We start from the raw sequence: 14,782 nt of genomic DNA on the forward strand, positions 1-14,782 counted from the left end.
TGCTCATTGGGGTGTAGGCTTCCTCACTGCCCTGATGTTTACTGGAGTTCCCAGAGCAGCACATGTGCCTTGGGAGGGCTTTTTCAGTCCTTATGGATTGACCTGAAGGGAATTACCTCAGTACTCAGCCCCACTCACCCTCCCTACCACCTTTGCACCCTTGTCTGTGCTCCTTTGCTTCCAAGGTGGGGGCACAGTGCAGGGCAGAGATTCTGTAGATTGAACCAGAAAGTATGGAAGGAAGTCTGAGGCTGCTTCTGTCCCGTGCCCAGCCCAGTCTATGCTGGTGACTGCATCCAGCAGCTGAAAATAAACTCGTGGAAGGTCATGGGGGGCTGCCAAGCAGGACTATTTATACAGGGGTGAGTTAAGCCTGTGCCCAAACCCAGCCTGGTGCTGGGAGGCTGCAAACTGGGAGCAACCTGCACAGGACGCAGCCTGAGACGAGAAACTCTTGGCTGCAGCAGTTCTGTTGCAAGGTTTGGAGTTGTCCTCTGTGCTGCCCATCATGGACTGCTCCTTTCCCTTCAGCTCTGCCACACAGTGCATGCTGCAGCAGGACAAGGAGCAGCTAGATCAGCAGAGGTGCTCTCAGCCCCAGTCCCACCGCACTGGGCACAATGTGGCTGCCCAGAGGCCCTGGGTCGGCCGCATGGAGCCCCTGCAGTGCCGGGACCTGCTGGTGCAGAACGCGCTCTTCAGCGGGGACCTGGAGATGGTTCGGAAGTACTTCACCAGGAGCACAGCCATCAACCTCATCATTGAGAGCAGGGGCGAGGAGCTGCGCTGGACCAGCAGGAAGTTTGGTGGGTGTGCAGAGTGGGAACGCCGAGGGGAGGCTGTTGGTAACTGCCTGTGCTGGGGGGGAGAGGCTGAGGATGAAGGCTGCCTTGCGGAGGCATGGGCTCTTCTCAAGCATCCTGGCACAAGGCTGCAGACCATATTGACCAAGATGGGTTTTGCGGGGCTCCATGCCAGCAAGAGGCAGCAGGAGGGGTGAGCTTTCAGATGCAGGTGCTGGATGCTTTTTGAATGGTCAAGGTTGCTTAGATGCAGGATTTTTATAATCGTGTTCTGTATTGCTACAGTCTACTCAGGGAGAAAAGTACAGATGTTATTTCCCTTTGTGGAACTGAAGCCACTTATCAGAAAGCCGTTAACTGCACGCTTTTAGTCCTGCCTGTGCTGGGCTGGCAGGCACTTCAGCAGCTCCCTTATGAAGTCTGTGTCCCAGAGAAAACAGAGCAGCCTCTGTAAAACAACATCACCCAGATGTGGATCTTATCACCAAAGATTCAAAATGTGAAAAACCCAGCCAACAAGTCCATCCATCAAGCCCAGGCCAAAGACGTAACGCAGAACGCAGCAGACACACCTGAGTCCTTGGCCGTGTGTCTCTGAACTGCACAAACAGGTGCTGAAACGTGCCAAACCATGACCTAAAATTAGAGCCCAATGACCTGGCATTACTGAGGTTCCTCCCCACTGATACTTTGAGCAGCCCTGAGGAGGTGTCAGTGTGCAGTGATACTGATATTGAGTCACGCCGCCTTTTGTCTCCCCAACAGTGCTTTTAGAACTGCGGAACTCAGGCTCTTATTGGCCCTTGTTTATGTCTTTGGGGATATTGCAGATCCCACAAGGTGAGGCAGTGCGCCAAGGGCTTCCCTCTTGCTGCTCTTTCATGCACTGCATTGTGCCTGGGCTGTTGGTGGTGAATGTGAATGCACAGACACACCAAACGATGCTTTAGGATATCAGGATAGAGCACGGTCATTTATTTCCATTATCGAGGTGGGTAAGGTTTCCCATTTATGCTCTTCTCTGGGTCTCCTGTGTCATTGCTGGTGTCAGTTAGTTTGCTGTAGCTGCGTGATCTGACTGGCGTGACACAAAATTAAACCGTTTGAGAAGTTTGGAGTGTTTGTTAGAATGTGCTCTGAACAAACCATGGTAACAAGAACTGTGAGCAAAGTGCTGCTCTGAAACCAGCGAGGGGGCAGGATGGGTTTGTGCAGTCAGTGGGGAAGGGAAAGTGCAGTCAGTCTTAGGGTGAAAGGACTGCAGTGAGGAATACCCAGTGAAGGGACTGTCAGAGGATGGGAAAAAACGGGACTTAAATGGTAGGAGCTCTCAGCAAGGCTGGATTTCAAGGAAATGTAGGAGGAAATCTGAAGGACAATCCCATTCTATGTTTTCACTTGGCTTGGAATGCATCATTCCCCATCCTTGATCTACTTCTAACGCTGCTTTGGCTTTGAGCTTTGATAAGAAGTAACTTTCCTGTTGCTTGTTTAAAAACCTGCCTGGTGCCACTGACTTGGTTGGAGCCAGCAAAGAGGGGTGAGTGCAGCGCTGGATGGGGCCAGCAGCGTGGCAGCTGCATGCTGTGAGCACAGTCAGCTACGGGGTGCTGCAGTGGCACAGGCAGCAATGGGGTGACAGCAGGCACTGCTCCCTTCTTGTCCTGTCAGCAATGTCCTGCCTCCTCCTCTCCCCCACATGCTGCAGTGCAGTGCTGTGGGGGTTCCCTGCACAGCAGCAATGCAAAAACACTGCTGCCTGGTGGGAGGTCCTTCCCTGCCCCCTGGTGCTACTGCGGGGTCACAAGGGTTCCCAAAATAGTAGAGTGATCTGAGCCATTCCCAGCCGGAGCCAAGCAGGGCTGTGACATGTCCCTGCACCCAGACAGGCGGTGTGGGGCACGGGGTGCTGGTGGGGCTGTGCCTCAGGCGGTGGAGGCAGCAGGTCCAGCCGTGGCTCCTTCTGCAGGCTGGGTTCTGCATCATGGGCAGTCCCGTGGGCAGAGGGGATGAGCGGCGGGAGCCCATCTGCACACGGAAGGCAGAGGGCCCAGCACAGGCATTCTGGCAGGCACTGCTGGCTGGGGAGCAGGGGGTTGTGGCCGACCTCCTCAGCCACCCTCAGCACCAGCTCAGTCCCCGCACGGTGTTTGACACCAGTGACCTGGAGGAGTGGAGGAACTACCGCTTCAATTTCCGTGGGCTGAGTATGCAGGGCAGCAGGCAGCGCAGCGGGGCTGCTGGGCGGGCACTCAGGGCTTTGCTTCTGCTGCAGGGCATAGAACTGTGTGCTATGGATTCTGCTTTGGCTGTGGAGGGGTTGGGATGGGAGTGAGCACTGGGATGTGGCGGGGTGCCCCTGTGTGCATGTGGCTGGCAGTGTGAGGTGTGCTCTGGGTACCTGGCCCTTGTTTCCAGGTTTCCTCTCTGGACACAGGAATTCAGGCTCCAGGTTGCACTCCCATAACTTGCTTTCATGTCCCTGTGCTGTCCGTGCAGCTGAGCTGGCTGCAAGCTACTGTGGATAAGGAACTGCCACAGCTCTGTGCTGGGTCCTCGGGATGGTTCTGTTGGAACCCAGTCCTACAAAAACAGCTGAGTGCATGCTGTCTCTGCAAGAAGAGGTAAGAGGGAAGCAGTCCTGAGCAATCGTGTGGCCTGGATCAGGACAGAGCCCTGTAGCTCTGTATGGAGAGGCAGCAGGAAACATGATTGAAGGAGAGCTTCTCCTTAACAGCTGCAGGCTGTGTGCCTGCAGGCTGCACCAGCTCAGCAGTGGTTCCAGCTGGGTCAGCATCTTTAGGAACTGGCAGCTTTCAGCTGCTGTTCTGCCACGGGCCCTGGATGACCATCTCTGCTGAGCCTTGCTTGCCTGTGCCACACTCAGGGCTTTTCTGTGTAAGTGACAGCCTGCTCCAGCAACCATTTGTTTTGCTGCCCGGTCCTTCTTTGGTGGTGCTTCATGAATGCTGTTCTCCCCAGCCATGCTGTTGCTCTCAGCCCTGCCTTTGCCCAAAGTCTCCTCACTCACTGTGCTCCTGCCAGCAGAAGTCTTGTGCTGCTCAAGCGAGCTGCAGATGGAGAAGCCCAGCTCTGGGAAAGGCTTGGGCCCTGGGGCTCCTCCTGCTCCTTGGGGCAGCATGGCATGCAGCCTCAGCCAGATCCCAGCTGTCCTGTGCCCTCAGCAGGCCAGGCCCAAGGCAGAGACTTTGGTAACTGGCAGGAAGAGAGCCCCTGGAGGAAAATCCCTGTTTCTGGACCCAGGGCTGGATGTGGGTCCCTGATTCCCCTTTCTCTGCAGGACTGTGGTCTCTGAGCTACGAGCAAGAGCTCACCACACCACTACACATCACAGCCAGCCGGGGCTACACAGACTGCCTGCATCTCCTGCTGCTCAGGGGTGCTGCCGTCAACTTTGCACCGGGGGGTAAGACTGCCCTGCACGAGGCTTGTGTGGCAGCCAGCGCTGACTGCGTGCGCCTGCTGCTCAGCTTTGGCGCTGATCCTGAGGCTGTCTCTGAGGATGGCTACAGGCCTCTGCATCTCTGCAAGAGCCCAGACTCCATCAAGTGAGTTCTGCCCAAGGGACATAGGGGGTCTCCCCTGCTTGAGCCTCACTTTGTGCAGAAGGGATCCTCCCACACACGTGCAGGTGGGATGGTGGATGCAGCCAGTTGGCTGATGCATAGGGTGGCTTGGCTGCATATTCCTGGGCCAGAGCCATCTCTGATGCCTGCCAGATGACTGCAGGCTGCAGTTCTCAGAGCTGATGCAGCTGAACATGGTACTGCTGCCCTGCTGCCTGCTGGCAGCATAGAGATGATGGGTGATGCTGTAAAACTCGAGGCATGCAGGTGCCGATGGACGTGGATGCACACCCAGGGTGCACTGAAACTCATCATGCACCTGTAGAAAGAAATGGGGCTGGGTGAGGGCAACAGAGTCTCTGCTGCCCAGCTGTCCTGGCTTAAACCTGCTGATCCAGGCATGAGGAGCTGGGGTTTGGGGGTACCTGGGAGCAGTGAAAGCCATGCGGTGGTGCAGACAGGAAGATGTGGGGGTTGTGGGTAGGATAGGAGCTGTAGAGGAGGGGCTGTCACTGAGTGTGCTTGGTCTTCACAGGTGTGTTCAGCAGCTGCTGAAGCACGGTGCCCATGTAAACAGCCGGACAGAGGAGGAGGAGGACACGGTGCTGCACGTGGCAGCACGGCACGGCCTCATCGATCATGTCCAGCTGCTGCTGCAGCACGGGGCAGAGCTGGAGGCGAGGAACGAGGAGGGGCAGACACCGCTGAATGCTGCCTGTGCGCAGCCCCACTCAGCCCAGGACATGGAGCGCTACTACAGGGTGTGCCAGCTGCTGGTGCAGAGCGGTGCCAGCGTCAATGCTGCTGACAGGGACCATCAGCACCCCCTGCACTTGGCCTGCAAGAACGCCAACGCTCAGATAGCAGAGCTGCTGCTGGCCCAGGGTGCAAACGTCAACATCATGAACTACAGCGGCAACACAGCCCTGCACAACATCCTGCAGGCAGCTGCCTACAAGCTGGAGCACCATCCCGAGCTTGTGGTGCGGACCCTGCTCAACTACGGGGCCATCCGCATCTGGCCTGGCTCCCTCCTCAAGGTGTGTGCAGCTGGGTGTGCAGCGGGGAGGGCAGACAGTGACCTGGGGACCCCAGTGGGAGCGAGGGTTGTCCTGACACAGCAGGTTGTGCTCTGGGCTTGCTGACCTGGCTGCTTCCTCCCAGGGCTGGGGAGAGAAGGAAAGGCCACTATTGGTAAGGGATTCCCTGAAGCTTTCTCCCTGGGGCATGTTCTCCTGTAGGCTTCTCCCATCTGCTCAGCTGTACGGACAGTCCCTGCCAAGTTTCCATAACTACTTGCCTCAGGAAGCGCTGCCCTCCTTCTTCTCAGGTGCTGGTTCTTCTCCCTGGGGTGTATCCTTCAGCTCATGCTTCCTCTGCAAGACACCAGCAAATGAAGAGTTAAGTTCCTGTCTTAATTTCTGAGCAGTGCAATAATTACCCAGCCCGGAGATCAGCAGATTGCTCTCCCCTTTGGGAAAATACAGGAAAATCAACAATTAACACTAATTAATCTCCTATTAACGCCAGATAATGAGGATCACTCTTACAGCCGGAATAGACTCTGACAGCGGCTGCTGGCCTGGGCCATAGGGAGTGGGAACCCAGAGCTGTGGGGCTGTGCTGGGTACAGCCACGTGTGGGTGCTGCGTGTTCCCAAGACCATGCTGGTGTAAGAGAAACCATCACAAGTGTGTCTCTTGCACTTCTGGGTGCTGTGAAAACACGGGCATGGCGCACACCAGAGATTTGTGTCGCACCAATGGCACATGGTCCCTTTCTGGGGCTCACAGGAGCACGGTGGACTCAAATTACACACAACACAGGCATGGGATGTCTGCAGCCTCACCCAGCACAGTGCAGCCCTGAGAGCCCCACGGAGCTCCCATGAGAAGGGCTGTGCTTTGGTCCTGCTGCACGCAGGATGGTGTCAGTCCCTGCCCCGTGTCTGCCCACACATCTGACCAGAAGTGTGCAGAAAGCAGCCAGGCACACGGCATGGGGCGGAAGAGCCAAGGCTCCCAGCGGGTGCAGCTTTCTGAGGGGTGAGGGTGTGACCCACAGGACCGTGGGTCCATCCATGGGCTGCCTCCCCTGCACAGGTGCTGCGGTACTGCAATGCCTGCCCGCGAGCCATCGAGGCCCTGATGAACTGCTATGACCACGTGCGCGTGTCCGAGGAGTGGGTGTCGGCGGTGCCAGCAGAGGTTGTGCAGGTGAGGGGCAGGAGGTCTGGGAACGGGGCTGGGAGACCCTGCAGGGTGAGAGGGGTGCAGCCGGGTGACGGGGCAGTGGGATCGTCCATTCCGTGTGTCTGACCCTCCGTTCTCTCCCTGCAGAAGTATCCCCGCTTCTACCAGTCGCTGTTCTCCCTGGAGCACAGGCCCCGCTCCCTGCAGCACTTGGCCCGCTGCACGCTCAGGGCCTTCCTGGAGGGACGGCTGCTCCCGGTGCTCTCCCAGCTGCACCTGCCCAGTGCCCTGCAGCGCTTCCTGCTGCTCAGCTTCGAGGACGTTCTCTATTGAGCGAGCAGCCCTGCATCCCACCGCGTCTTTCTGTGCAGATGTTACATCCTTCCTGCTGATCCCTTCCCTCTTGCTGCACTATGCCAGCCCCTCTGCTGTCCCTGCCATCCCTGTGTGCTGCCTCCTGCGCCTATGGAGCACTCCATGCACCCACATGATCTAGGACAAGCTCCAGACTCACCAAGGAAAGCACGAGATGAGCATCGGGGCATTTTGTGGATCGGGGAAATGTGCTGGACTGATCTCAGCTTTGTTGTAGGCTATCAGCCCTCCTACCCCAAACCTACAAACTCTAATCAGACCCAGGCGGCTCTGCTGTCGCGGACATCTGTTGGGATCTTATCTTTTGTCATGTTTACAGTTTGTACACAAGGCTGTTTGGAATAAACACTAATAAATGCCAGCCTACAACTTCTGCCCTGCCTTGCAGACTGCGTGTCCCAGCTCAGTGTGACAGCTGTGCACAGCAGCACATATGCACAGACCTATGCGTCCATCTGCTCCTCTGAGGACCAGGGACGAAGGGTGGTGGGCACGGAGCTGAGGCCTCCTGAATGCACTCTTCCAGTGCAGGTTCAGTATCCGGATTTGCCTGGTCATGCAGCTTAGAGCAGGAACTGTTCCAGCTCCAGAGCTGTGGGGTGACGAGGAAGTGTGCCCTGGGAGCACCGTTCTCCTGGGCACAGAGCAGCCTGCCCCTGTGCCCCCAGCCAGCATCTGATGGCCCAACGCAGGGCCATGCACTGCGCTGCACTGTGAGAAAGATAAAGGGGAGCATCTGCTTCTGTGATTTAAAGTCAGCGCTGTGAAGGCTAAGCAGCCTTTAGCTATTTGCTGGAAGTGAACCCCATCCTGTTGCTGCCTCAGGCAGTGCCTGGGCTGCTGCTGCCTGTCAAAGGATCTGCTCACACAGCTCTGTGTTCATTCTGCTCTGTGCAGTGATCTTCTGAAGCCTCTCAATACTCAGCCTGGCACCAGGGCAAAGGGACACGCAGAGCTGAAGGCTGAGCAGTGGGACATACCCCGGGTTTCTGACTCTGCCTGGGCACAGAGTGTAGCTCTGCTCCTCCTGTTACTGCTGCCTTGTACAGCCAGTCCACGCTGCTCTGAAGTAGTGAGCCTGACATAGCTGTGAGTTGTGGTGTGCCATTCCTTGTGTATTTGCACCAGGGATGCATCGCACACAGCACGGCTGCTAATGGGATACAATATGGATGTGTGCTCTTAGGCTGCAGCAGTCTGCATGTCCAGGTAGTATGACCACTGCATAGAGATGATGTAACCCAAAAAGGACTGACAGCTTGCTTTATGGCATCCATGGGCAGGGAGGGGAGGTGATGTCCCACAACTGCCTGCAGAACAGCAGGAGGAGAGCAAGGGATTGAGAGCTTTTGAATACATGGGGAAGCAGCCCCTGCTTGTAGCACGCTTCAGGAGTGCGTCTGCTGGAACCAGAGCTGGAACCCAGCATGAAGTCACCACCTCCCTGCTGGCTGTGCTCACGTGGCTGCTCAGGGTGATTTGTTTATGGGAACAAGTCCCTAATTGTTGCAATTCAAACCACTTTGTATAGTGTTTGCTTTTTGGTATGTTGCATCTGTGGTTGGAGGAAGGATGAAATAGGAAGGTTTGTCTCATGGTGATGGCGTGGATTTGGGTTGCCTTAAGCTGGCTGGACACCCTTGGTGTGGGGGCAGCCCACAGAGCAGTGCATGAGGGGTCTTTCCAGTGCTATCCTGCAGTAATGTATGTTCAGTATTGAGTACTGAGCTACTGAGATAACATCATTTCTGTGAGGACAGGGGAGGACCGAATTTGATTGTTCTGCTTTGTCACTTGTATTACTAACAGCTGTTGGACTTCAGGCCCAGCCCCAGACCCATTTCTGCTGGTGCTGGGGTCTGCCCTGCGTTTCAGTGCTAAGGGCAGTGCAGTCTGAAAGAAGTCAACCAACAGAATCTCTGTGTTTCTGCAACCAGAAGAGCACACAGTGCCCCTGCACACGCGGACAGCCCGATTCCAGGAGCAGCCTGTGCCTCTTTGGACAGGCTTTGATGCAGCTGGGCACCCGCTGTGATGCAGGAGCTGCACTGAAACTGCAGGTGGAACTCTGAGAGCTGCTGGTTTTGCAGTCATAGGTGTCAGATATGGGGAGGGCAGATGGCAGGCAGAGGGAGAAGGGTAATTTATTGCAGGACTCAGCCTCCACCGGCTGGAAGGGACTCACGTGGCACATCAAGACCAACTCCACAATCACGATCAGAGTTTAACTCAGCCTTGCTGATCAATAAGCAACTGATCTTTTTGAAAGAATCTACAATAGCAGAATTTAATGTTTAATGTTCCTGAGCATATTTTTGCAATACAAAAAGCTGTTCTCCTTTTTCTCAGGCCTTTAAAGGGGCAGTTTCCAATGCAGCATTGAATGTTGCTGGTGGGGCAGGAGCTGTGCCTGGAGGTGAGGGCTGTGGTCTGAACTGAGGATGGGGACATTGTTGGAGCAGGTGCATGTGGCTCGAATCTGTTGTCAGTGTCACAGGGAGCTGCTGACTGCGGCTGTGCCCAAGTGCCAGGGATGCCTCCCAGGCACATGCTGTTGTTCAGCTTCGGCATTTGCCTGTACTTTTGGGCAGAGCAAAGGGAGGTGTCCTCGTGACTGGCAGAGGTAATGTGAGCCCATGGCTGTGTCCAGGAACAAAGCTGCCCCATTTCATTTCCATCCCAGCTGCAGCTGCTGGGTGTCACTCTGCCCCTCTCTCAAAACATTGCCTATCCCTTCTTCCAAAGTGTCCCCTTCCTTTAGCTGAAGGCTCAGCTTCCACTGACATCAGCTCTGGTGGGGCTGTACCTCAGGTATGGCGTTGTCTGGTTCTGGGCCCCTCACAGCCAGGCAGACATGGAGGCTCTGCAGTGTGTGCAGAGAAGGGCAGTGGAGCTGTGGGGTCAGGAATGTAAATCTCGTAGGGAACAGCTGAGCATTATGATACCCTTCTGCCAAGAGGCTCTGAACTAAGTTGCTCACTGTGCTCATCGTCTCCTCCCGTTTGTCCTCATGCTGTCACCTTGTTTCAAGGGATACCTTTCAACTCTTGCCTTCAAAAAATCTGTGGGCATCTGTGGCCTGTTCTGCATCGGCTACTCGAGATCTTACAGATCACTGTCTCTTCCCTCCTTAATCAGCCAGAATTCCACCTGGTTGCATCACTCCATGTGTAGAAGCTGTCACCCACCCCTTAACCACACGCACAGACCTTCCCAGCTCACTGCTGTCCACAGTGTGATCTCTGTATTAAAATGAAGCCTACATTCTTCATGCTTCTATGTTTTGCCTGGAACCTGGATGCACTGAAGCCAGTTTTTCAGGAACCTGCCATTCCTGCAGTGCAGATCAGGTTGTTCTGGCCAGACACCACCCGACACCTTCACCATCCCAACGTTCCATTTTTAACCACCTCAACTGTTCTACCAAAAATGTCTTTTCCTTTTCTCCCTGCTTGCTAATAACACACAGCACTGATATGTGAATGGAATGCAGCTAGGAGTGTACCCGTCAGAGTTACATGGAGTTACATGGAATAACTGCTCTGTTACCCAGCTTCCTCAACTCAGTTAATACTGGTCACATCGCCTATAGCAGACAGCTAATATTTCTCACTAGAATGTTGTATAGAAACAAATCAAGTGACCTACAGGAGTCCAGGCATGTTGTATGTATGTAGTCAGCCCTGTTGAGTGCTTGCAGGCTTACAAACTAAGGAAAAAAACAGCAAATAAACAAAACCCCAAACATTTGTAAGTAACCCTTTTGCTTAGAAAGAACGAATGCTGCTATTGGCGGCTCTGGCTTTCACTGATTTACCCTGAGTGTCCCTTGGCTGTTTACCTGGGACTGCTGGGATCTATGCTGAAGTAACTGCTCTCTATTTCTTGGATATCTGTGAACTCGTTAGCCAATTAAAAACCCTCAGATGCAAGTTACCTTCCGACAGACTACAGCGACTGTTACTTCATTCCTCTTCAGTGTCTTCCCTAATCACTGACAGAATAGGTGGTGTACCACTGCCACTGTGAAACATGCGTATCATCCATTGCTATTGCCCCAAAAACAGACCAAGAAGATGGACCAGCTTCTTGTTTTCACACCCGGCATCCTGTGGAGGTGCCCAGACACTGTGAGCATTTGTTACCCTGGAGTCTGTATTTAAAAAGATAAAGCAGAAAGGAATTGGTGAGTGTTCAGAGAAGAGCCGTGAGCAGATGCTGGATTGCCAGCAACGCACGGCAGTGCAGATCTGGGCAGGGTGGTGGGTTACACGTCACGGTCAACTCCTGGGGGCCTGTGTGCAGTCCTGGGCACTGCAGGCAGAGATGTGATGGTGCTCTGCCAGCACAGCCCCACTACACCTCCTGGTGGCACGGGGAGTGTGGGGCAGGTGCGGATCTTCAGCATCGCCAGCCCTTCTAACTGGCACTTGGAGATAAGACGAGGTCCAATGCTGGAAATGGAAGCTGGGCAAAAAAAAAAACAGATTAGAAATGAGGCAGGTTTTAATAGTGAGGATAATTAATCTGCTCGCTAATTGCCTCTTAGAATAGCTTATCGTGCTGGATGTAGATTTCTAACCTCTGTCATCTTTCAAACCACCACCAGTCCTGTCCTCACCCAGGACAGGCTTCATCCTGTGCAGTGCTCAGCCCAGGTCCCAGGGTGATCAGAGTGCTTAATTACAGCACTGTAATCCATGGTTCTTCATTCCCACACTGGTCTGCCGCTGGTCTCCACTGCAGCTGGGACTGCATCTGACCCTGGGGTGATTAAACAGCTCCACACTTCCACCGAGAGCTCTGCTCATGGATACCTCACCTGATGCCTCTAACTCCCCCTTAGCTCCCTGCACTGTATGAATGCTGGTTGGCACTGGCTCTGTTGAATTCCTTGCTCTGGATGTGCTGCACATCTTGGATTCTGAAAAAGACATTCTGAAATAAAAGGTGATGGTAGCTTACACTCCTGGTTAAATATCTTTTCTTGCTCAGTTCCGCTCATAGACTTTGGCTTTGAGGCTTCAGCCCCTTTGGAGCTCTGTGGATGCATCACCCTGTGGAACAGGGCAGTGTCTGTGGAGCCCCAGAGGATCTCATGATGAGGTGTGATATGCATGAGGCTGCTGTCATGAGTTTCTAATGGGACTCACCCGAGGAGGTTATCCATGATGCTCAGACTTCCCAAGGGCCTTTACCACATGGCAGCAGAACCCTCAGCTTTGCCCTGAGCTGCAGCCCCACACTGCAAAGCAGCCACAGGCAGAGCTCTTTGCTGACCTTACCATGTCAGCTTTGGTCCTGCCACAGCTCTCTGTTATGTATCCTCAGGGACATCTGAGGGCAGCCCTGCAGAGAGGGACCTGGGGGTCCTGGTGGATGAGAAGCTGGATATGAGCCGGCAGTGTGTGCTTGCAGCCCGGAAGGCCAACTGTGTGCTGGGCTGCATTTAAAAGGGGTGGCCTGCAGGGAGAGGGAGGTGATTGTCCCCCTCTACTCAGCTCTTGTGAGGCCCCATCTGCAGTGCTGCTTGCAGGCCTGGGGCCCCCAATACAGGAAGGATGTGGAGCTGTTGGGGTGGGTCCAGAGGAGGGCCACTGTGATGATCAGAGGGCTGGAGCAGCTCTCCTATGAGGAAAGGTGGAGGGACCTGGGCTTGTTTAGCTTAGAGAAGAGAAGGTTCCAGGGAGACCTCATTGCGGTCTTCCAGTACTTGAAGAGAGCATTTAAACAGGAGGGGGAACGGCTGTTTACGAGGGTGGATAGTGATAGGACAAGGGGGAATGGTTTTAAACTGAGATAGGGGAGGTTTAGTTTAGAGATTAGAAGAAAGTTTTTCACCCTGAGGGTGGTGACGCATTGGAACAGGTTGCCCAAGGAGGCTGTGGATGCCCCATCCCTGCAGGCATTCAAGGCCAGGCTGGATGTGGCTCTGGGCAGCCCGGGCTGCTGGTTGGCAGCCTTGCACATGGCAGGGGGGCTGAAACAAGATGATCATTGTGGTTCTTTCCAACCCAGGCCATTCTATGATTCTATGATTTCCAGGGCTGACTTCCTCCCAGGATGCCTTACCTATGCTGAGCAGTTTGAAGCCATGTCAAAGTCTCTGTGTTGACCACACAGATCGTTAGACCACCCTCAGCAGTGACACTGAGTCAATCTGTGCAGGCCTGAGCAGCAGGACACTGCCCAGTTCTGCCCGCTGACCTCAGAAATGCAGGGATGCTGGCTGTCCTGCACCCACCCGCCTGCAGCAAGAAACAGAGAGGGGCAGGATGGAGCTCAGAAGTCCTCATGCTGAGAGCAGCCAGGAAGAGGGGTAGGAAGCAGAGACAGGCTGAAGGAAGTCCAGGTCAGGCAATGATATGCCCAAGGGGTGAAACTGTTATCTGTAAGTGAAGGGCACTACCCCACTGAATTCGGTGCTCATGTCCCAGTACTGGGAGACCAAAGGCCAAGTGGTGAGGCTGACAAATATAGGCTGGTAATGCAGCAGGTTCTGAAGAGATGGTAGACAGCAGGGCTCCTCCTGAAATCCCATTTCAGTGCCTGGTAATGTGAGGCTCTGGGGGCTGTCAGGAGTGCAGTGGGACCGAGAGCTTTACAAAATGCACATGCAATTAATATTTCTCATGTTCCTGGTGTGCTGGCCAGAGTACCTTCAGGGGTGTGTAGGGAACACACCAGATACCTGCAAAGTGGGGGATGGAGCCTGATAAAATGGAATAGAGTGGCTCCCCGCAGTTAAAGCGTGTGGGGAGAGAGAAACAGGGAGGGAGAGCGCTGAACAGCGGAGGTCTGAGCCTCAAGTGGAAGCCATGGAAACTGCGTTTGTGTCAGACAGAAGCTGAGGGAGATCAGAGGTGGGATGAAGGAACGGGGAAAGCCCTTGGAAGTCCCAGCAGTGTTAGAGTTATAGCAGGCAGCTCAGACCCTCACTCTGCCACTCTGGCTCACCTGCAAGGGTGGCATTGTAGGAAATCTCAAACTGTGCCTTGTTCAATGTACACACTTGTATACGGCATTTGATTTATTTTGCTTGCAAACCTTTTATTTCCAGTCCTCAACTGTTTCTTCTCTGCTTCTTTGCTTTATTATTCAGCAAATGAACTTCTACCTTCCCTTACTCTAAAGTCTCACAAGACAAAGTGAGCCAGAGTGTGCAGTAAGTGTGGGAAGGCTGAGAAGTTGGAACTCCTCTCTTCTGGGGGAGGGAGCTCTCTGGAGTCACGGTCTGTGATGGACTGAGAATCAGTGACTGAAGGACACAGTTAATGCAAGTGTGTGATCAGATAAGCAGCATCTCCTACCTGGTGACATATTTAGGGACTTGCAGGGTGCAGGATATTGATTTGCAGGGGGCAGTATAGGAGCTTGTATTACTGGCCTTGGCAGCCACTGCTCCTGGTGGAGCTACGGTTCATTTGCAGCCCTCTGTGTTTCCCCAGCAAGGTGACAAATACAGCATTCCCCAACTGATCTCAGCCCTTGCAAACTTTCAGGGCAGTGAGAGCTCAAAGATCACACAGAAAATATTCATTCAACAAATGGCCAAAGTGGAGTTGCTGAGGAGTAGGAACTTGCTTGAAATTCTTGATGTGGAGCTCAGGGCTTGAGATCCAGTCACACGTGGTTACACTTCCATGTTCTCCATTGTCTAATGTGTCTTGGTAGCAGTGGAATGAACACATGTTCCACATGGGAAGATGACTCCAGCCTGAGGGATCCTTTCCCACAGAAATGTTTGGTGGATGAAAGAAAGAGCTGGGGCACGGATAGCTAAAGGATGGGTGCTGACCTGCAGAACATGACTGCCTTCCTTCTG

The 14,782-nt window shown here is 54.1% G+C and overlaps 1 protein-coding gene across 4 annotated transcripts; it reads left to right on the forward strand.

Moving 5' to 3' along the window:
- The first annotated feature begins 394 nt into the window (after positions 1–394).
- Positions 395–11,441, forward strand: ASB10 (ankyrin repeat and SOCS box containing 10). 4 transcript variants are annotated; one of them, XR_001552881.2, is made up of 6 exons: positions 395–806; positions 4,105–4,372; positions 4,926–5,430; positions 5,721–5,790; positions 6,493–6,606; positions 6,730–6,841. XR_001552881.2 is itself a non-coding variant. In XM_015852803.2 (5 exons), exons 1-5 carry the CDS (start codon positions 509–511, stop codon positions 6,913–6,915), a joined length of 1,371 nt encoding a protein of 456 aa, XP_015708289.1. In that variant the 5' UTR covers positions 395–508; the 3' UTR covers positions 6,916–11,441. The 4 variants fall into 4 exon arrangements, 3 of the variants coding, with proteins under 3 accessions (XP_015708289.1, XP_015708291.1, XP_015708290.1); XM_015852803.2 differs by lacking the exon at positions 5,721–5,790 and having other exon boundaries at positions 6,730–11,441; XM_015852804.2 differs by lacking the exons at positions 395–806; positions 5,721–5,790 and adding an exon at positions 2,134–3,010 and having other exon boundaries at positions 6,730–11,441.
- Positions 11,442–14,782: the final 3,341 nt, after the last annotated feature.

Source organism: Coturnix japonica, chromosome 2 (genome assembly GCF_001577835.2).
Source record: "Coturnix japonica isolate 7356 chromosome 2, Coturnix japonica 2.1, whole genome shotgun sequence".
Classification (NCBI taxonomy): Eukaryota; Metazoa; Chordata; class Aves; order Galliformes; family Phasianidae; genus Coturnix; species Coturnix japonica.